The following is a 21,641-nucleotide window of genomic DNA, read 5'->3' on the forward strand; positions in this document are numbered from 1 at the left end:
CTGTCTGCTTCCATCAACCACCCAGGGATTGAATTGTGCACAGGAGACCCACCCTACCCAGATAAATACCCCACTGGCAGACTTCCACTCTCGACACTACTTCCACTACCCAGCCGTCGCCACACTCCAGGACGCTTTCCGGACACATCATAAGACACTAAATACCCGTCCTCTGGAATTGTCGTACCATATTTGATAGGGTTCAAATATGGTAACACCTACAAGGGTGATTAGAGGTCACCCCAAAAGCCTCTATACCTCTCGGAAAGACTGGCAAGCTACCGAGAGTATTCCGCCCGCACGGAAGAGCCTGGCAAGCTATCCGCTGTGTATTCGATATGCCAAAACCAGTAACTACAACTGGTCTCATTCACCTGACCCTGAAGGCTTCACCGACATGGCAGCACTGAGAAGGATGAGAAAGGAGAGGCCGACAAAATCTCAAGGCCGACCTAGGCTGCCACAACGAAGGAAGACAAAAATGATCGTCTGTACTTTCAATGCACGTACGCTAGCATCAGATGCATCCATCGAGGACCTGATGGTACAAGCGCGAATGATCAAGTACGACATCATTGGTCTGACCGAGACAAGAAGACATGAATCTCACCATGCCGTTTTCGACACTGGAGAAGAATTGTTCCTCGGAACATGCGATAAAAGAGGTGTTGGAGGCGTCGGTGTCCTTATCAACACAAACTTGGCCAAGAGCATTGATTCATTCGAATGCCTAACAACCCAAATCAACTTTCTTAAACTTTTAAAATAAAATATTGGGCTGGAGGATAGTACAGCGGGTTGGTCAATTGCCTTACATTCAGCTGACACGGGTTTGATCCCCAGCATCCCATATAGTCCCCCAAGTACTACCAAGGAGTTATTCTTGAGTGCAGAGTAAGAAATAACCCTTGAGCATCATTGGGTGTGACCCAAAAAGCATAAAAACAAACTTTTTGTTATGTTTTATTGAAAAAAGAAAGTGATCCCTGAGCACAAAGTCAGGAGTCAACCCTGAGGGGTGTAGTCCCCACTCCACCCCCCCATAAGTAACCATAAGTGACCCATTAGCTACTTCTGAGCCCAAAAGCTTGGTAAGGGATGGCTCGGCTGAAGAGCCTGCCCAGCGCCCCTTTGACATCCCTGTTCCTCAGGGTGTAGATGAAGGGGTTCAGCATGGGGGTCACCACCGTGTACATCACCGAGGCCGTGGAAATCGTCTTCGTTGTGGGGCTCACGACAGACGCCAGGTAGATCCAGAGGCCTGTGCCGTAAAACAAGGCCACCACAGAGAGGTGCGAGCCGCAGGTGGAGAAGGCCTTGGCCCGGCTCCCCGCCGAGGACATGCGCATCAGGGACACGACAATGTGGCCGTAGGAGCAGAGGATGCCAGCCAGGGGCATGATGCCCAGCACACCCGCCGACACATACATGCAGACGATACTGACCAGTGGGTCCGAGCAGGCCGCCTTGAGCATCTGCGCCACCTCGCAGAAGAAATGCGGCAGCCTGGTGGCCGGGCAGAAGGTCAGCCGCGTCATGGGGATGATGTTGGTCAGGGAGATGCAAAAAATGAGGCCCCAGCAGCCCAGCAGCAGCAGGCCACAGACACGAGGGCTCATGATGACCGTGTAGTGCAGGGGGTGGCAGATGGCCACGAAGCGGTCATAGGCCATGACGGCCAGCAGCACAGTGTCCATCCCAGCGAAAATCATGGAGAAGTAGACCTGCGTGAGGCAGCCCGCGTAGGAGATGGCTTGGCTCCGGGCCCTGATGCTCGCCAGCATCCTGGGGACGATGGTGGAGGTTAAGCAGACGTCCACCAGGGACAGGTTGGAGAGGAAGAAGTACATGGGCGTGTGCAGGCGGGGGTCGGAGCCAATAGTCAGGACGATGAGCAGGTTCCCCAAGACCGTGGTCAAGTACATGGACAGGAAGACGCCAAAGAGGAGGGGCTGCAGGTCTGGATCCTCGGAGAATCCCAGGAGGAGGAACTGGGGCACCTTGGACTGGTTTTCCGCTTCCATCGAGCTGGAAGGGCAGGAGGAAGCAGCTGTGTTGGATCACCCCACTTGCTTTTCTAATTTGGGGGGTCATACCCCGCGATGCACAGGGGTCACTCCTGGCTCTGCACTCAGGAATTACTCCTGGCAGGGCTTGGGGGACCCTATGGGATGCTGGGAATCGAACCTGGGTCGACCGCATGCAAGGCAAACGCCCTACTCGCTGTTATCACTCCAGCCCCTCCACTTGGTTCTCAGGGATGGAGACACCCAGTGATGGTGAGGGGTTAGCTCCCAGCTCTGCGCTCAGGGATCACTCCTTGCATTGCTTGGGGATGTCAGGGACTGAACCCAGAGTGCAGTTGCAATGTTCTTTTTCATTTTTTGATTTAGGAGAACAGTGGAGTGAAGCACATGCCTTGCATGCAGCCAACAGTGGTTTGATCTTGGCACCGTATACGGTGCCCTGAGCACCACCAGGAGTGACCCCTGAGCACAGACCCAGGATTAGCCCCTGAGCACTGCTGGCCTGGCTCAAACCTGTTCCCTGCCCCCCAAAAAATTTTTTTCAAAGTAAAAATCTCTATCTCCAACCCACTAGGTCTATTTTTTTTCTTTTCCTTTTTGGGCTCCTCCTGGCTGTGCTTAGGGCTGACTCCTGGGTCCCCACTCAGGGATCACTCCTAGGGGGGCTCGGGGAACCCTCTTGTGCACTGGAGATCAAACTGGCATTGGCTGCGTGCACTGCAAGCCCCCTCCCCATGGTCCGATTGCTTCATTCACCCACGACTTCTATTTCTGATTCGGCTCTGAATCGGGACAGCCATCAGGACTGAATCTGCTCAATAAGGACACAGGAGGTCTGACGCCACCTTCACAGCCCCCAGCAGGGCCTCTAGCCAGTGTTTCTCCCCTGGGCTCCCTCTTGCAGAGATGGTCGGCTTGGTGATTGTTCCCAAGGAGAGACCAAAGAACCAGGGCTGCAGAGATGCAGGGAGTACTCGGGGGCTAGAGTGGGAGCACACAATTATCAAAATAAATGCAAGGGGCCAGAGTGATAGTACGGCAGAAAGGGCGTTTGCCTTGCACGCAGCCGACCCGGACTGGATTCTCCGAGTCCCGTGTGGTCCCCCAGCACCGCCAGGAGCAATTGCTAAGAGCAGAGCCAGGAGTAAAGCCCTGAGCTTTATCAGGTGTGCCGCCCACCCCACCCCGGGGTGAGATGACCCATTTGCGGGTGAGATTCTCATGGGAAGCTGAGTCAGCAGGCACAGTTTGGGTGGGTCTTGTCTCATCAGCTGAAAGGCCCAGACAGTCCCAAAGACTGATCAGGAGAGTCATACTGTGGGTCAGGAAACGGGTTTCTTCTCCGGCTGCCAGAATGGGACAATACCTTTGGGCTCCCTGAATGTCAGATCTTTGGGCTCAACCTCCGAGAGCATGTTGGGTCCCCTGGGTCCTCCGCAGACCACCTGCTTCTCTGGCTGTGTCTGTCCTAAGGTGAGGGGGAGATCAGCCTGTACAATTGATCTCTTTCTGCTGGAGGGTGGGGTGGTGGGAAGGTTCCAGTTTCGGTTCCCAGCATTACGTAGTCCCCCAAGAACCACCGGATATGACCCCCAAATCAAAATAATAAGAAAATGAAAAATAAATGTCTGCATGCGCGCGTGCGCACACACACACACACACACACACACACACACACACACACATCCCAGTCTTTCATTTCAGATATGGCCCCCAAACCAATAAAAAAAAATGAAAAATGCATACACACACTCAAACACACATTCACACACACACTCATATGCAAAGTCACACATACACACCCCATCCCACTTTTTCACTCCCTTTTGGTTTAGGGGCCACCCCCTGCTGTGATCAGGGTCTACTCCTGACTGGGAGTCACTCCTAGCTTTGGGGACCCCATGGGGTGCCAGGTATCAAAGCTGTGTGAGGCAAGTGTCCTCCCTGCTGTACTATCACTCCAGCACCCCCTCCTGGTTTTTGTTTCTCTGCGGGGGTTTTTTGCTTTTGGGATCATGCCCAGCGATGCTCAGGGGTGACTCCTGGTGGTGCTCGGAGGACCCTATTCGATGCTGGGAATTGAACCCAGGTCGGGTGCATGCAAGGCCAACACCCTCCCCACCAGGCTACCGCTCTGGCCCCTCCCATTGTTTCTTTTTGACCCGAGAGCCCTGACTTATTTCTGTAGTTTCTTCCCTTTGTTTTCATCTCTCAACTTCTCGCCTATGAAATCTTCAGACAATATTCTCCTGGGAAAGTCACTGGAGCCAGAAAATCGTTTCAAGATTCTGCCGAGTAGTACTACGGCATGGAAGCATCGCTGGGTTCTGACTGCCCCAGAAGCAGATGTCTACTCATCCACAGGGGCCTCAGGGAGACCACCTACAGAATAGAAGCCAATTCTTTGGCTACAGAATTTTCTTTTTTAAAATGATACTTAGATGGATTTTAAAATAGCTTCTAGGGGCCAGAGAGATAACACAGGGATGAAGGAACCTGGCTTTTTGATCCAGTTTGATCCCCAACGGCACCCCTTAGGGACCTCACCAAACACTGCCAAGAGTGACCCCTGAACACAGAGCCAGTAGTCAGCCCTGAGCATGCCAAGTGTGGCCCCAAAACCAAAAATAAATAAAAAATGGAAGTAACCTCTTGTTTCATTTGTTTTTGTTTAGGGTCACACCCAGCGATGTGGGTTACTCCTGGCTCTGCACTCAGGAATCACTCCTGGTGGTGCTCAGGGAACCTCATGAGATGCCAGGGATCGAACCCCAGTCGGTCACATGCAAAGCCAGCACCTTCCCTGATGTCCTATATCCCCGGCCCCAAACGCAGCTTCTGTAACTCAACCATAGAACACCAAGAGAAAGTGTTTGCTTATTCCATGATGAAAAGAAAAGTCAACGTGAAGCCTAGAATTATGTGTAATTGATTTCCAAGGAAGAACAACCTACTCTGAGGCTGAGAAGTTCACTCTGAAAGAGGAACACTTGAGCTCTGAGAGGGTGGATGGGTAGATGCTAATGGGGGTGGGGGGGGAATACAGACATTGCGAGCAGGGTTTTGGCCTGAGGGGAAAGAATTTACCCCAGTCCTGAGAGTGAGCTGGGAAATTAAGTGAGTTGGGGCCAGAGCCATAGTCCAGCAGGGAGGGTGATTCCCTTATACACCACTGATCCGGGTTCGATTTTTCCAGAGCACCGCGAGAGGTAATTTCTGCATGCAGAGCCAGGAGTCAGCACTGAGCGTTGCCGGGTGTGATCCAAAAGGAGAAAGAAAGAAAGAAAGAAAGAAAGAAAGAAAGAAAGAAAGAAAGAAAGAAAGAAAGAAAGAAAGAGAGAAAGGAAGGAAGAAATTAAGCAAGATGAGACACCAGTGAGAATTGGGGGGGGCCAGCAGGGGGGTCTGAAGACTTTGGGTCAAGAGGGGTGTGAAGCCTTTATTCGATCCCCAAACTTTTCCTTGCCTGACCTGTTGCATAGCATGGTTTGTGGGTGGGTCTGAGTGACAATTTTGTGCTCACCTGTTAGTGCCCAGGGACTTACCTTAGGTCGGGATGGGGTAGGAACTCGGGGTGCAGGTGCGGGAGACGGAGGCTCACATCCAGCCCAAGAAAGGAATCACAGAGCTCATATCTGGAGAGGGAATGACAGGGCAGTGGCAGGGCTGGAGCCATAGTCCAACAGGGAGGGCGTTTGCCTGCACCCGACGGACCTGGGTTTGATCCAAGCACCGCTAGGAGCTGTTCCTGAGTGCAGAGCCAGGAGGTGTGACCCCCCCAAAACAAAATAGCCGGGAGGATATTTTAGGGAGGATCCCAACAGTTCTGGGGGAGCAGATGCTCGTAAAAAGGAACTCAGGGGCTGTGCAAGCAGCCTGGAGGCATTTCCCCAGCCCATTTGTAGCTTCTCTGAAAGAATAATTTATTATCCACATGCATCAACTTCTAGGGGTGGAGAGCGGGCTTGACTCAGGCTACATGTCAGCATGTCTGAGCACAGAAGCAAATGGCTTCCAGAGAGCAGGACTGCTGCGACCCGCGCAGCTAGACGGACACCAGTCCGAGAGGGAATGAGAGCTGCAAAGACGGGGTAGGGAGGACTGTAGGAGGCATACAGCGACTTCAGTGCAAAGCTCATTGACTTTTATAGGATGCAGTAACAATTCGGGGGAAAGCCAGGCTACGCTGTCTGTTACTCTGTTTTGCAGCTGCGCATGCGGGCAGTTCCTTGAACTTTCTCAGCAAAACAGGACAGGAGAATGCGGCTTCTGGCCTGGCCAAGGCAAATCAGGTGCAGCCTTCCCTTCGGCCCATTTAACAGGGACAACCGCCGGGGCATGTCGCTCCCACACGCCGAGTATTTCCCCCGCTCATTCCCTTCTCGGGGAAAACAAGCAGGGGCTACCAAGGCCTGTCCCAGACACAGAACCACCCTGAGAATAGAAAATGCGTTTGAAAAAAAAAAAAGCAACAGAAGATCAGACAGGATTTTTTAAAAAATGTGCCAGGGACTGGAGAGATTGTACAGCAGGGAGGGCATTCACCTTGCACATCGCCAACCCGGGTTCGATCCCCCGCATCCCATAGGGTCCCCCCAAACTCTGTCAGGAGTGGGCACAGAGCCAGGAGGAAACCCTGAACATGTCCGGGTGTGTCCCAAAACCAAAGGAAAGGCTTGGTCTTCCAGCCTGTGTTTTCCTTAGAACGCGGACCTCACTTGCGCCTCTGTTTCTTTGCTCACCTATTTCCACTCTGGAGAAGCTCCCGCTCTCTTGGAAGCACACTTCTCCATTTCTCTCCCCTCCTTTCGTTTTATTTTTTTGTCTGGGGGCCACATCCTGCTGACTCCTGGGTCTGCACTCAGGAATCACTCCTGGCCGTGCCCAGGGCACCCTCTGGGATGCCGGGGGACTGAACCCGAGTTGGCCGCGTGCAGGGCAAATGCCGAACCCGATGTACTATCGCTCTGGCCCCTCACTTCTTTCTTAATGAGTTCCAATAAAAATTTCTTGCATAAAAAACAATAATTATAAAGTTTAATTTTTTTTTTAAGGGAAAGAGGAGAGTTGTACACGGACCTGTGACAAGTAGCAGAGTTTGCACCTCCCCAGAAAGGAGAAATAGGTCTGGGTCCCAGGTCCGTGCAGCAGGAGGGGGTGCTCAGCACCCCGAACTACCCTGGGTCCTGCCTCACCCCACCGCCCCCCTGGAGCCCACCCTCACCGCCAGTGATCACTGAATGTCTCTGCTCTCTGTCGTTTGTCCCCACAGAAGCCGGAGTTGGCATTTTAGCCAGGTAGGAGCTTGACTTCTAAGAAATTGCGGCCTCCAAGGTGGCTGCCTTTAATTAGAAGCTCAACCATTGACTTCTGGGAGCGCCTCATTAAGCAAATTGTTCTTTTGTCTCTCTCTCTCTCTCTCTCTCTCTCTCTCTCTCTCTCTCTCTCTCTCTCTCTCTCTCTCGCCACTGTCCAGGCTAGCCAGCTCCCCCAGGGGAGAAATGAAGAAAGAAAAGGAGAAGGAAAATGGGAAAGGAAAAAAAAGTTCACTTCTGGTTAGGTGTGGAATTAATGGGGAAGAAAGTTAATTTCTCCAAGGGAAAAGTTTCTCAAGTTTGACTTGCAATGGCGAAGCGTCCCAGAGGCTTTGTTACGTCCGAAGGATCCAGGTTTCTCTGATGCTCTTTCCTGGGAGCAGTTTTTTGCAAAGATGACCATTTCTTGCATGCCCAGGTCCTTCCCTGTGGAAAGGGCGTGACGTATAATAATTGAGTTTCTGGAGCCCCACATGAATCGAAGGGCTGAGCTCAGGCTTTGCATGCTGGACCCATGCCCAGTGCTCCACGGTGCCCCGGGCACCACTAGGAGCATCCCCCCAGCACTGAGATGAGGTGGGACCCCTGATCCCTTAAACACATAAAGCCCCCCCTCAAGAAACAAAATGTATCTGTGGGGGATGGAGTTATAGGACAGCAGAGGGGGTCCTGGCCTTGCACCTGACCAGCCTGAGTTCGATTTCTGGGATCCCATAGGGGTCCCCAAGCATTCCCAGGAGTGATTCCTGAAAGCAGAGCCAGGAGTCGGCCCTGAGCACTGCTGAGTGTGACAGAGAGACACACAGAAAGAGTTTGGCAACAAATTTTTTTTTTGCTTTTTTTTTGGAGGGGTCACACCCGGCGATGCACAGGGGTTACTCCTGGCTCTGCGCTTAGGAATTACCCCTGGCAGTGCTCAGGGGATCATATAGGATGCTGGGAATTGAACCCGGGTCGGCCGCGTGCAAGGCAAACGCCCTACCCGCTGTGCTATTGCTCCAGCCCCAACAAAAAATTATTTGGCAACAAAATTAATAGTGATCTGGCCTGGACACGTGGGTTTTTCCAGCTGTGGGTGTTTTCCCGGTTTGGGCTATTATGAATAATGCTGCAAATGACATGGGAGCACAAATGTCTTTTCTGAGTAAAGTTTTGGCCTTAAGGTGAATGCTCAAAGTGGCCCCTGGCAGTGCTCAGGACTGACTCCTGGCTCTGTGCTCAGGGATCACTGCTAGTGGGGCTCGGGAAACCCTCTAGGATCTTGGGGATCGAACCCAGCTTTGCAACCCTGAGTGCTGCTGTGTGTGGCCCTGCCAAAAAAAGTGGAGAAGGTTGTTGGGTGAGAAGGTGTCACAGGTAAAACACTTTCTTTGCACATGATCAGCCAGATTTGAGTCTCAGCACCCGATCAAGTTCCTCCAAGCATTGACAGAGGTGACCCTAAACACAGAGCCAGGTATCGGCCCTGAGCACTGCCAGGCATGACCCAAAGCATGAGGAAGATGCTGAGATTATGCGGGGCTAAAATGTGTGTGAAATTCATACAATATTGTATTGTCTATATATGGTACCTAACTTGCACTTTTTTTTTAATTGTGAATCACCATGGAGTACAGTTACAAACTTATGCACTGTTGTGTTTGCATTACAGTCATACAATGATCGTTTACCCATCCCTCCACCAGTGCCCATTCTCCCCCACCAATGTTCCCAGCATCCCTCCCACCACCCCACCCCACCTTAGCGGCAGGGTATTCCCTTTGATTCTCTCTCCTGCTGGGTGTTGTGGTTTGCAATAGAGGTATTGAGCGACCATCGTGTTCGGTCTATAGTCTTCTTTCGGCACGCATCTTTCAACCCGAATGGGTCCTCCCAACATCCTTTAATTGGTGTTCCCTTCTCTAACTGAGCTGCCTTTTCCCCCAGCATGTGAGGCCGGTTTCCAAGCCGTGGACCAGACCTCCTGGTCCTTATCTCCACTACTCTTGGGCGTTAGTCTCCCATTCTGTTATTTTATATTCCACAGATGGTAACTGGCACTTTTTATGTTGTTTTGTTTTAGGGCCACCACCTGCGATGTTCATGGGTTACTCCTGGCTCTGCACTCAGGAGTTGCTCCTGGCTGTGCTCAAGGGACCATAAGGGATGCCCGGAATTGAATCCAGATCCACCGCTGTGCTATTGCTCTGGCCCCCAATACACCTTTCAAAATAAAATATAGTAAAAATATCGGGGGACTAGAGACATAGCAACAGGGTCAAGGCACTTTCCTTGCATGCAGTCAACCTGGATTTGATCCCCAGCACCAGAGGGTCCCCTGGCATAGAGCCAGGAGTAGCCCCAGAGCGCCCTGGGCATGGCTCAAACTCCCCTCCCCCAAAACAAATTTTAAAAAACGTTAACAGTTTCTTTTTTGTTTTGTGCGGTGTTCAAGGATTACTCCTGCTGGGCTCAGGGGACCCTGTGGAGTGTCAGGGATCAAACCCAGGTCTGCCACGTGCAAGATAGACGCTCTCCCTGCTGTACCATCACTCTGGCCCTCAATAATTTTTTTTCATTTGGGCCACACCTAATGGGCTGGAGCAATAGCACAGCGGTAGGGGCCTTGCACCTGGCCGGGCCGGCCAACCTGGGTTAGATTCCTCCACCCTTCTCGGAGAGCCTGGCAAGCTACCGAGAGTATCTCACCCGCACGGCAAAGCCTGGCAAGCTACCCGTGACGCATTCCATATGCCAAACACACTAACAAGTCTCACAATGGAGACGTTACTGGGCCCGCTCGAGCAAATCGATAAACAATGGGAGGACAGTGCTACAGACCGTGGGCCACACCTGATGGTGCTCAGAACTCACTCCTGGTTCTGTGCTCAAGGACCACTCCTGGTGGTGCTGGGGTGCCCTATGGGGTGCAGGGGATCAAGCCCAGGTTGGGGGCCAGAGTGATAGTCCAATGGGTAGGGCGTTTGCCTTACATGCAGCCAACCAGGAGTAATTCCTGAGTGCAGAGTCAGGAATTACTGAACATTGCCAGGTATGATCCAAAATAAAAAATTTTAAAAAAGGTTGGCCGCATGCAAGGCAAGTGCCCTCCCTGCTGCCCTGTGGCTCCAGCCCATCAACAAATATCTTTGAACTTGGTTTATGTCTCACCTAATCTCTTGGGATCAGAGATTCATTAAGAAAAGTTTTCTGGGGCCGGAGTGATAGCACAGCGGGTAGGGCGTTTGCCTTGCACGCGGCCGACCCGGGCTCGATTCCCAGCATCCCATATGGTCCCCTGAGCACCTCCAGGAGTAATTCCTGAGTGCAGAGCCAGGAGTAACCCCTGTGCATTGCCGGGTGTGACCCAAAAAAGCAAAAAAAAAAAAAGTATTCTGTGTGTCCAGTTCAGTGTCCACTGAGAAATTGTGCGCTCAGCGTGTGGAATGAGGTGAGAGGCGTCTAATGATCTGGCAGCAGGCAGCAGATAAATGTTTCCTCCAAGGAGCCGGTAGGGGGGCCGTCAGATTCTGCAGTGCTTCAAGGACCAGCCTGCTCCGCCAGCCTCCCTCTCCTCTCACTCACCCTCTCCCCTCACTTTCCTCTCATTCTCTCTCACTGTCTCACGATCTCCTCTCACTTTCTCTCTCCTTCTCCCCTTTCCTCTCCTCGCCTCTCTCCTCTCTCTCTCTCTCTCTCTCTCTCTCCTCTCTTCTCTTTCCTCTTTCCTCTCTCTCCCCTTTTTCTCTCCTCTCCCTCTACTTTTTTTTGCTTTTTTTTTGGAGGGGGGGGTCACACCCAGCGATGCACAGGGGTTTCTCCTAGCTCTGCACTCAGGAATCACTCCTGGCGGTGCTCAGGGCGGTGCTCATATGGGATGCTGGGAATCAAACCCGGGTCAGCTGCGTGCAAGGCAAATGCTCTACCCACTGTGCTATCGCTCCAGCCTCTCTCTCTCTCTCTCTCTCTTTCTCTCTCTCTCTTTCTCTCTCCCCTTCCATCATCCCCTCAATTCAGAGCCCCCCTCCCTGCCCCGTCCAGATGAGTCTGGGAGAAGGTCCGTGAATATCAAGAAAACCAGGAAAGAACTGGGGAGAATGGGAACAGGAAAGTTGCCCCTCGTGGCCCACCGTGACTCCAAGTTCTAGACCCGGGCCATGGTCAGTTTCATGCTTGCTGGCTTGACTGGTTCATTTCTTTATTTTTTTTTCTTTTTCCTTTTCATTTTTTCCAGGGGAGCCACACCCAGCGATGCTCAGGGGTCACTCCTGGCTCTGTCCTCAGGAATCACACCCGGCAGGGCTTAGGGGACCCTGTGGGATGCCAGGGATCAAACCCAGGGGTCAGCCATGTGCAAGGCCGGCGCCCACCCCGCTGTACTCTCGCGTAGCCTGTGGCTGGTTCATTTCTAAGTGAGCGGCTGGTGTTTGAGGGCAAAAATTCCCAGTGGTACTCAGCCGTTTTGGGATGTCGTTGGCCATATAGTGATGAGAGTCAAAGTGCGGTTGGAGGGCTGGAGCGATAGTACAGTGGGTAGAACGTTTGCCTTGCACACGGCTGACCCAGGTTCAATTCCCAGCATCCCATATGGTCCCCTGAGCACCGCCAGGAGTAATTCCTGAGTGAAAAACCAGGAAAAGTGCATTTGGAGGAACTACAGAAAGAAAACGGAATGCAAAGATAGGACAGTGGGTAAGAAGCTGAGCTTGTACCTGGCCGATGAAGGTCAATCTCTGGCACATCCCCTAGGATGTCCCCCATCCCAAGCCCACCAAGAGTGATCCCTGAGCACAGAGCCAGGAGGAAGCCCTGAGCATTACCAGGTGTGGTACAAAATCAAAAAAAGAAAGAAAGAAAACTGTGTATCCCAGAAACTTAGAATATATCCAGGAATGTGGATCTGGAGTCTTGGTTGAGCTGCCTTTGCTTTGAAATGGGTGTGGTTTTTAGAGGAGGGAACTTTGAGTTCGGGTTTAATGATTTGGGGTTATACTCAGTGTTTCTGGGAGTCTACTCTTTGCTCTGTGCGAGGGGGACCATGCTGTGACAGGAAACAGCTGAACTAGGGTGAGTGCCTGCAGGCGAACGCCCTACCCCTTGTATTGTCTCTCCAGCCCAGGATGGGTGCATTTGAGGATGATTTGTATTTATCGGGAAGATCCAGACCAAGGAGGTAGAGAGAGGTTAACTTGCACAACAGTTTATGAGCAGGCTGGAATGACAGGGCAGCGGGGAGCGAGCTGGCCTTGCACACAGCCAGCCCGGGTTCGATTCCCGGCATCCCATGGGGTCCCCTGAGCCCCGCCAGGAATGACCCCTGAGCATAGGGCCACAAGTCATCCGCATGCAGGGTGTGGTCCAAAAACAACACACACACACACACACACACACACACACACACACACACCAAAAACAAAAACAAACGTTCATGAGATGCATGTTCCTGCTGGGCATTCACATAAAATGGCAAATTTGATTTGGTTCAGTAGGGTGTATGCTAAGGAGGTTTGCTTTGCAGCTTTTGTTGCTGGTGATTGGTGTCTGTGCCAGCGATGGCAACCAGAGCATCACAGGTTAGTGTCCTAGCCCCAGCCACATCCCTGGCCCCCCTGGTGATATTTTGACTGTTTGAAGCCACACCGGCTGTGCTCGGGGCTGACTCCTGGCTGTGTGTAGGATGCCCTCCTGGTCTCCTGGTCATAGAACTGTCTGGGGTGCCGGGATTGAACCCAGGCCAGCCATATGCGAGACCAGCGCCCTCCCCACTGTCCTATCTCTCCAGCCCTCCTGGAAACTATTTCTTGTTCTTGTTGTTGTTGTTGCTTTTTGGGCCACACCCAGCAGCACTCATGGGTTACTCCTGGCTCTGCCCTCAGGAATTACTCCTGATTGTGCTTGGGGGGACCCTATGGGATGCCAGGGATCGAACCCAGGTCAGCCGCGTGCAAGGCAAACGCCCTCCCCGCTGGACTATAGACTCCACTGGAGTCTATGTTTAAGGTTGTTAGCGTTTGGCTTTATTGTAAAGCGCTCTTTGTGCTGCTTAATAAGAGGGGTGTGGGGCTTCATATTTTTTATTCTGTACTTTGTTTTTGGAGGGGAGTCATTTCTAGCGGTGTTCAAGAGCTACTCCTGGCTCCATGCTCAGGGCTCACTCCTGGCAGTACTCAGGAAACCCTCTGGGGTACCAGGAATCAGCCCCAAACTAGGCAAGTCCTGTCCTATCTCCCCAGCCCTAACACTCTCTTCTCCATCCCTTCTCAAGACTAAATGGACAACATTGGGGCCAGACAGATGGTACAGTGGGCAGGGTATTTGCCTTGCATGCAGCTGACCTGGGTTCGATCCCCAGCATCCCATAGGGTCCCACAAGGAGTGACCGCTGAGTGCAGAGCTGGCAGTAAGCCCTGACAACCATCAAGTGACCTCAAAAATAAAACCGAAAATGAAAACAGTGGGAGGCTGAAGATAGTGCAGGAGGGAGGGTGCTGGCCTCGCTCGCAGCCAACCCGGGTTCGATCCCTGGCACCCTTTAGTGCAGAGCCAGGAGTGAGCCCTGAGTACCGCCAGGTGTGGGCCGAAAAAGAAAAGAGAAAAAAGTTGGGGCGTACGTTTGCCTGCACACAATAGACCCGGGTTCAATCCCCAGCACCCCCTATGGTCCCCAGAGTGCGCCACGAGCGATTCCTGAGCACAGAGCCAGGAGCCAGCCCCCTGAGCATCGCTGGGTGTGGCTCAAAAACAAAGACAAAAATAGGCACCACTCTTTTTTTTTTATTTTTGGGTCACACCCGGCGATGCACAGGGGGTTACTCCCAGCTCTGCACTCAGAAATTACCCCTGGCGGTGCTCAGGGGACCCTATGGGATGCTGGGAATGGAACCCGGGTGAGCAGCATGCAAGGCAAATTCCCTACCTGCTGTATTATCGCACCAGCCCCCAAAATAGGCTTCAGTCCTACTTGGCTTCCAGCTGCCTCTCGAGCGCCATGACCCTGAGAACCACAGCTGCGTGTCTGAATTCATCCTCCTGGGCCTGTCCGAAGAGGCATTTCTACAGCCCTTATCTTCTGGGTTTTCCTGTCCTTGTACCTGGTCACATTCTTCGGGAACCTGCTCATCATCGCGGCCAACCTCTCGGACCCCCACCTGCACACGCCCATGTACTTCTTCCTCTCCAACCTGTCCCTCACCGACATCTGCTTCACCTCCACCACTGTCCCCAAGATGCTGCTGAACCTCCAAACCCAAAGCGGGGCCATCACCTTCGCGGGCTCCCTGAGCCAGATGTTCTTCTTCCTGCTTTTCAGGGGGGCTGGACAACTTCTTCCTGACCGTCATGGCCTACAACTGCTACGTGACCATCTGCCACCCTCTGCACTACACGGTCCTCATGAACCCCCAGTTCTGCTGGCCGCAGCTGCTGGCCTCATGGATGCCGTGGTCCACAGCCTCATGGTCCTGCGCCTGAACTTCTGCCCCACCGTGGAGATCCCCCACTTCTTCTGCAAGCTCAACCAGCTGCAGCGGAGGGCCTGCTGGACCCCTTCCTCAACGAGCTGGTCATCTACTGTGCCACTGGCCTCCTGGCCATCATCCCCTTCACCGGCATCGTCTTCTCCTATTCCAAGTTCGTGGCGTCCGTTCTGTGGATCGCCTCAGCCAGTGGCCAGGGCAAGGCCTTCTCCGCCTGCGGCTCTCACCTCTGCATGGTCTCCCTGTTCTACGGCACCGGCCTGGGCGTCTACCTGAGTTTGGCCAGCACCCAGAACCCCAGGTACACCACTGTGGCCTCAGTGATGTACCCGGGGGTCACCCCCATGCTGAACCTCTTCCTCTACAGCCTCTGGAACAAGCACATAAAGCAGGCCCCGGTCAAACTTTGGAGCGGAAACAGTCCCAGATGGGGGCCCGAAGCGGTGGTCTAACTGTTAAGGCGCTTGCCCGGCCAGGTTTGATCCCCGGCACTCCAGAGCACCACCAAGAGTGATTCCTGAGCGCACAGCCAGGAGTCAGCCCTGAGCACCGCTGGGTGTGGCCCCCAAACCAGCAACACAACAGTCCTGAAATGTGCCTGGCTCTGACAGGAGAGGCCAAGGGCCTTGGAAAATACAGCATAAGGCATGTCGGGACAAAGGGGAGGGACATTCACCTCACGCGTGGCTGACCTGGGTTCCATCCCCCATGTTTCATAGGTTCCCCCCAGCACTGCCAGGAGTAACCCTGAGCATCACCAAGTGTGGCCCAAAAAGCCAAAAGGGAAAAAAGAAAAGAAAAATACAACATAGCACCGTTTAGAGGGTTTCTTTCTTTTTTTTTTTTCCAAATTTTGGGCCACACCCAGCGGTACTCAGGAGTTAATCCTGGCTCTATGCTCAGGGATCACTCCTGGCAGTGCTCAGGGGACTCTATGGGATGCTGGGGGTCAAACCCAGGTCAGGAACATGCAAGGCAATGCCCTCCCTGCTGTACTGGCTCTTCACCCCTGAGTTTTATTGCCATATCCTCTGGATAACCCCCGGGAGGGGTATTGCTGGATCACGTGGCCTTTTGATTTTGGTCGGTTTGGTTGGGGGATTGGGGGAGTTTCCTAGGCCATGTTCAGGAAGCCCCGAGCCGGAGCCCCTCGCAGTGACTCCCAGCCAACTGGGAAGGTGGTTCTGTGCAAGGGGCTTAAGGATGTGGTGGCAGTGCTGACCAAGGCCACCTGGCCATGCATGGGGGTCTTCAGGCTGTACCCAGCAGTGCTCTGGGGAGCCATGTGGCACCAGGGATCCACCCTAACCACTGAGCTACCTCCCAGCCTCTTTTTTTTATTTTGTTTTAATTTTAAATTTACTTATTTTGGTTTACTTATTTTATTTCCGATGTCCTGATGGATCCATCACATCCTCCAGAATGGCAATGGAGAAGATTATCCATGACTTCTATTCAAATCTCTTCGATAGCCATGTCCACTTGCCGACATACCAAATTCCACAGGATGGATATGTCGTTCCCAACGTTCTCCCTTCCGAAATCCGACACGCCATTTCGTCGGTAAAGAAACAAACAGCACCCGGCCCAGACAAGGTCAGACCTGAACACCTGAAGAACCTGCCATCAGTACTCATCAATACACTGGCTCGGCTCTTTACTCGCTACCTGTCTGAATGCAAGGTTCCGTCCCAATGGAAAACCAGCAGGACCGTACTACTGTTCAAGAAGGGAGACATCCATGACATTGGCAACTATCGCCCGATCTGCCTATTGTCTGTCATCTACAAGTTGTTCACTCGAGTCATCCTAAATAGGATTGGCAGAACACTAGATGAAGGACAACCATGCGAGCAAGCCGGGTTCCGCAAAGGATTCAGCACCATCGATCATATCCACACAATAACCAAGCTCATTGAGGTTTCTCGGGAGTTCAAGATGCCGCTCTGTTTAACGTTCATTGATTTAAAAAAGGCCTTTGATTCTGTTGAGATGGAAGCGGTCATTGAAGCCCTAGCCAATCAGGGCATTCAAGCCCAATACATCAGGATCCTCCATGAGCTGTATTGCGGATTCACTACCAGGATCTCACCATTCTACAAAGAAGTGATCGTTGATGTCAAGAGAGGGGTGCGGCAGGGTGATACCATTTCACCGAAACTCTTCAGTGCCACCCTCAAGAACATCATGCAATGACTGGAATGGGAAGGAATGGGAGTGAAGATAGATGGTCGGCAACTACACCACCTCCGCTTTGCTGATGACATTGTTTTAATAACACCAAACATCAGCCAAGCGGCACAAATGCTGGCCGACTTTGACCGTGAGTGTGGAAAGGTAGGACTACAGCTGAATCTTAGGAAGACAATGTTTATGAGAAACAGCCTTGTTCCTGACGCCCCATTCGCTCTCAATGGAACGACCATCTCCGAATGCAACAGCTATGTGTACCTAGGCCGAGAGGTCAACATGACAAATGACCTGGCACCCGAGCTGCGCAGGAGGAAGAGAGCGGCTTGGAACGCCTTCAAGAACGTCGAAGAAATAGCTAAGAGGACGAAGAACCTCCGGCTCCGGGCACATCTCTTTGATTCCACTGTTCTTCCTGCATTAACATATGCCTCAGAGACCTGGGCCCTACGCAAACAAGATGAGAACGCTATTCAGGTCTCCCAAAGAAGAATAGAAAGAGCTATGCTTGGAATATCACGTTTCACTCAAATGAGAGAAAGAATCCGGAGTTCTGACATCCGTCAACGATCAAGAATCAAGGACGCTGTCTCGTTTGCCAAGGTGTCAAAAATCAGATGGGCTGGTCACGTAATGAGATTTAAAGACGACCGCTGGACTAGAGCTGTTACTGACTGGATTCCACGGGATGTCAAAAGACCGCGTGGCCACCCACCTACCAGATGGTCAGACTTCTTCGTCAAGATCACGAACAATCGGTTTGAGGCTCTTCATGTTCCCAGAGCAAACAGATGCCATTGGGCTACACTAGCACGCGACAGGGACAAATGGAGACGTTACTGGCGCCCGCTCGAGCAAATCGACGACTAACGGGAAGTTAAGTGATTAAATGATTAAGTGGTTTGGGGTCCACGCCTGGCAGTACTAAGGGCTGACTCCAGGCTCTGTGCTCAGGGATCACTCCTGGCAGGGCTCGGCTCAGGGGTCCCTCTGGGGTGCTGGCCATGGACCCAAGTCAGTCACATGCCAGGCAAATGCTCTTCCTGATGTACTCTCTCTCCAGCCCTAGAAGATTTTTTTTTTTGTAAATGGAATATTATGGTGGATTTTTTTTTTTTTTTGCTTTTTGGGTCACACCCGGCGATGCTCAGGGGTTACTCCTGGCTCATGCACTCAGGAATTGCCCCTGGCGGTGCTCAGGGGACCATATGGGGTGCTGGGAATTGAACCTGTGTCGGTCATGTTGGCTGCGTGCAAGGCAAACGCCCTACCCGCTGTGCTATTGCTCCAGCCCCTTATGGTGGATTTTTTAGGTTTTGTTTTGGGGTCACACCCAACACTGTTCAGGGATCATTCCTGGCAGTGCTCAGGGGGACCTTACGCGGTGCCAGAGATCACTGGGGTGCAGAGTAAGCACCTCCACTCCTGTCCTGTTGCTTCCGCATTTACTCATGTTTACGGGAGCAGCACAGGTTGTAAGAGAGCGTCAAGTGTACATCTGTACCGGGGACTCAGTGTCCCCACGCCAGGCCCATGCCCGCGTACCAACACCCCACCTCCTAGCCCTGAAACCCCCTCTGCCCACCCCCGCCGTGTCCCCACCTGGCCTCCACTCTGGAGCCAGGGTTCGAGGGGCTCTTCCCAGTGATCGTTATTTTCACTTCATGTCGCACCGCCAGATCACCCGGTACTTTTCTTTCTTCTCACACCGTCAGCATCACCCACTGCCACAGAAAGCCAGATGTCATCCTTCCGTTTGGTGTGCAAGTGATTTCTCTCCCTCGTCAGGCTTTGGATTAGAAGGGAGAGATAGAGATGAAAAGGGACCCGAGAGAGTTCAGCGGTTCAGGCGCTCGTCTTGCATGCGGCTGACCCGGGTTCCATCCCTGGCACCACACAGGACCTTGGAGCACTGCCAGGAGTGATCCCTGAGCACCTCCAGGTGTGGACAAAGACAAAACCAAACAATGAATAAAGTAAACCGAAAGAAAACTGCATGATGGGGCTGGAGCAGTGGTACAGTGGGTGGGGCGTTTGCCTTGCACGAGGCTGACCTGGGTTTGATCCCCAGCTTCCCATATGGTCCCCTGAGCACCGCCAGGAGCAATTTCTAAGCACAGAGCCAGGAGTTATCCCTGAGCACCGCTCAGTGTGACCACCCCCCACTAAAAACAAAGGGATATTGGAGAAACAGAAGCTTGTCAGTTATAAAACATGATTTTTATTTTTTTTCCTTTTTTTTTTTTTGATTCCCTACCTGAAGCCTTTTTCCCATGGCTTCTGACGGGTCCCTCTTGCCACAGGCCAGAGACAGGGGTGGGACAGGGGGCTTTGATTCTAGCCTTGCTCCTCTTCCAGCTGGCGGGACTCCAGACATGTTCATGCCACTCTGGACCCACGATGGGGCTGGTGAAAAGCCAACCTCGGGTCTCTGCCATGATTTGGTTCCTCTGCGCTCCGCTGAGTGTGTTTCCTGGAAGATGAAAGAAAACATAGACCCTGGGGGGGGGCGGGGAGAGAGTTCCTAAGGCTGGAGCCGGGTTCCATCCAGGGTCCCTCCTGGGTACAGAGCCAGGAATACCCCGAGTCCCACCAAAAACAAAAGCAAGCGGCAAGGGTTCATGCTTTGAAGCTGGAGTGATAGCACAGTGGGTAGGGCATTTGCCTTGCACTTGGCAGACCTAGGTTCAATTCCCAGCATCCTATATAGTCCCCCAGGAGTAATTCCTGAGTGCAGAGCCAGTGCATCCCTGTGCATCACTGGGTGTGACCCAAAAAGCAAAAATAAATAAATAAATAAATAAATAAGTTCATGCTTTGTTTTGTTTTTTGAATTTTTTTTTTTGTTTGCTTTTTCGGTCACACCCAGCGATGCTCAGGGCTTACTCCTGGCTCAGCATTCAGGAATTACTCCTGGTGGTGCTCTGAGAAACCAGAGATTGAATCCAGGTCGGCTGCGTGCAAGGCAAACACCCTCCCCACTGTCCTGCTCTGGCCCCAGGAGTTCATACTTTGTACCTGGGGTTACCCCCAGCACCAACCTCATCCAAAGCCGTCACTCCAGCCCGTCACTCCGGATCTGGTCTGGCCCATCACTCTTTGGTTTGGGTTTGGGTTTTGTTGGGGGCTCCACACCCAGCGGGTGCTCAGGACTTATTCCTGGCTCTGTGCTCAGGGATCACTCCTGTCGTGGCTGAGGTGACGGGGATCAAAGCCTGGCTGGGCCACAGGCAAGGCAAACACCCTCCCCCGCTGTCATATGGCCCCAGCCAGCCTTTTGTTGTTGTTGTTCTTATATTGTTTTGTTTTGTCTGGGGGCCACACCCAGCAGTGCTCAGGGCCAACTCCTGGCTCTGTGCTCAGGAATCACTCCCCGTGGCTCAGGGGACCCTCTGGGATGCCCGAGAATGGAGCCCGGGTCAGTCACATGCCAGGCGGGTGCCCTCCCTGCTGTCCTATGGGCCCGGCCCCCAGCCTGTCCCTCTGGAAGTGCCAGTGTCCTGCTGTGCTATTTGGGGACGCGGCTGATCTACACAGGGAGCCCCGTGCCAGCCCAGCTGACCAGGAGGTGGCCCTGGGGCACCTGGCCAGGCCTCTATCTGGACACGTCCCTGTACCCTGTGGCCCGGAACTCAGCCCACAGGAGGCTCCAAGGAAACTTATCACGGAAACTGGGCCGGAGGTCAGGTTCACGGCAGGGCTTCCCCAGCCGAGGGCGCCTCCAGCTGGGGGTCCAGCAAGTCATGGAGAAAAAACGCAAGGCCGGCAAGGAAATGGATCAGCTGGTTGGGTTCAGGGCCCCCACACCCTACGGGTTCCTTTCAGCTGGGTGCTTGACAGGTGTGGGCACCTCCGGGCGGGGGGGCGGGCATGCACTGTCTGGGGGTGCTAAAGTTCAAATCTTCGTGCAAAGCCAGGTCTGGGGACCTCTTGAAAGTCCCTCTGCCCATTGGGCTTTTTTTTAATGGAAATGCTGGGGGGTGGGGGCCAGCAGGGAGGTGACCCAAGCGGGCAAGCACGCGGCAAGCACATGAGAATCCCTGGGTTTGGCCGGCAGCACCACGTCACACACACGCACTTACACACATGTCACAGCTGACTGTAGTCAGCGGTGGCGCCTACAAAAATAGACACAGGCCATAGGGCAGCGGGGAGGGCACTGGCCTTGCATGCGGGCGGGGTTCGATCTCCGACATCCCAAAGGGTCCCCTGGAGCATCCCCGGGAGTGATTCGAAGCCAGGAGTCGGCTCTGAGCATCACTGAGTGTGGCCCCCAAATCAAATAAATAACTAATAATGAAATAAAGCAGCCGCCTGCCTGCCAAGCACAAAGCATTCCTTCCTTGGGGTGAGGGGCACTGCCCGGCGCTCGCGGTCTCTCTAGGAGGGAAAAGGGGGGTCGTGAAACCCAAATATTTCTTGGGTGATGGGGGCATTCCCTGGGTGTCCCTTCCCTGCGCTAACAGAAAGGGCACCCCACCCCACTCCAGCCCCGGTATCTGGCACCTTTGCTTGGGGACACAAAACAGGCAGGACAAGTGGCCAAGTGGTAAGACAGCAAAGAAGGGTGCTGGCCGTGGTCCCTGCCCACTGGGGTTCCAGCTCCAGCACCCCATAGGGCCCTGCGGAACCCTCTCAGGAGTGATCCCTGTGCA

At 53.1% G+C, this 21,641-nt stretch overlaps 1 protein-coding gene and 1 pseudogene across 1 annotated transcript; one reads left to right on the forward strand and one right to left on the reverse strand.

Moving 5' to 3' along the window:
• Positions 1-1,064: 1,064 nt before the first annotated feature.
• On the reverse strand, positions 1,065-2,024 carry LOC130028892 (olfactory receptor 7D4-like). The gene has a single exon (XM_056119728.1). It carries the CDS (start codon positions 2,022-2,024, stop codon positions 1,065-1,067), a length of 960 nt encoding a protein of 319 aa, XP_055975703.1.
• Positions 2,025-12,873: 10,849 nt separating this feature from the next.
• On the forward strand, positions 12,874-15,248 carry LOC130028893 (olfactory receptor 7A17-like; annotated as a pseudogene).
• The last annotated feature ends 6,393 nt before the right edge of the window (positions 15,249-21,641 follow it).

This window comes from Sorex fumeus, unplaced genomic scaffold, assembly GCF_029834395.1.
Source record: "Sorex fumeus unplaced genomic scaffold, SorFum_2.1 ptg000041l, whole genome shotgun sequence".
In the NCBI taxonomy this organism is placed as follows: domain Eukaryota; kingdom Metazoa; phylum Chordata; class Mammalia; order Eulipotyphla; family Soricidae; genus Sorex; species Sorex fumeus.

Bases quoted from the DNA above. Each gene is read 5' to 3' on its own strand.
- LOC130028892 (XM_056119728.1), bottom strand. From the start codon at position 2,024: ATGGAAGCGGAAAACCAGTCCAAGGTGCCCCAGTTCCTCCTCCTGGGA.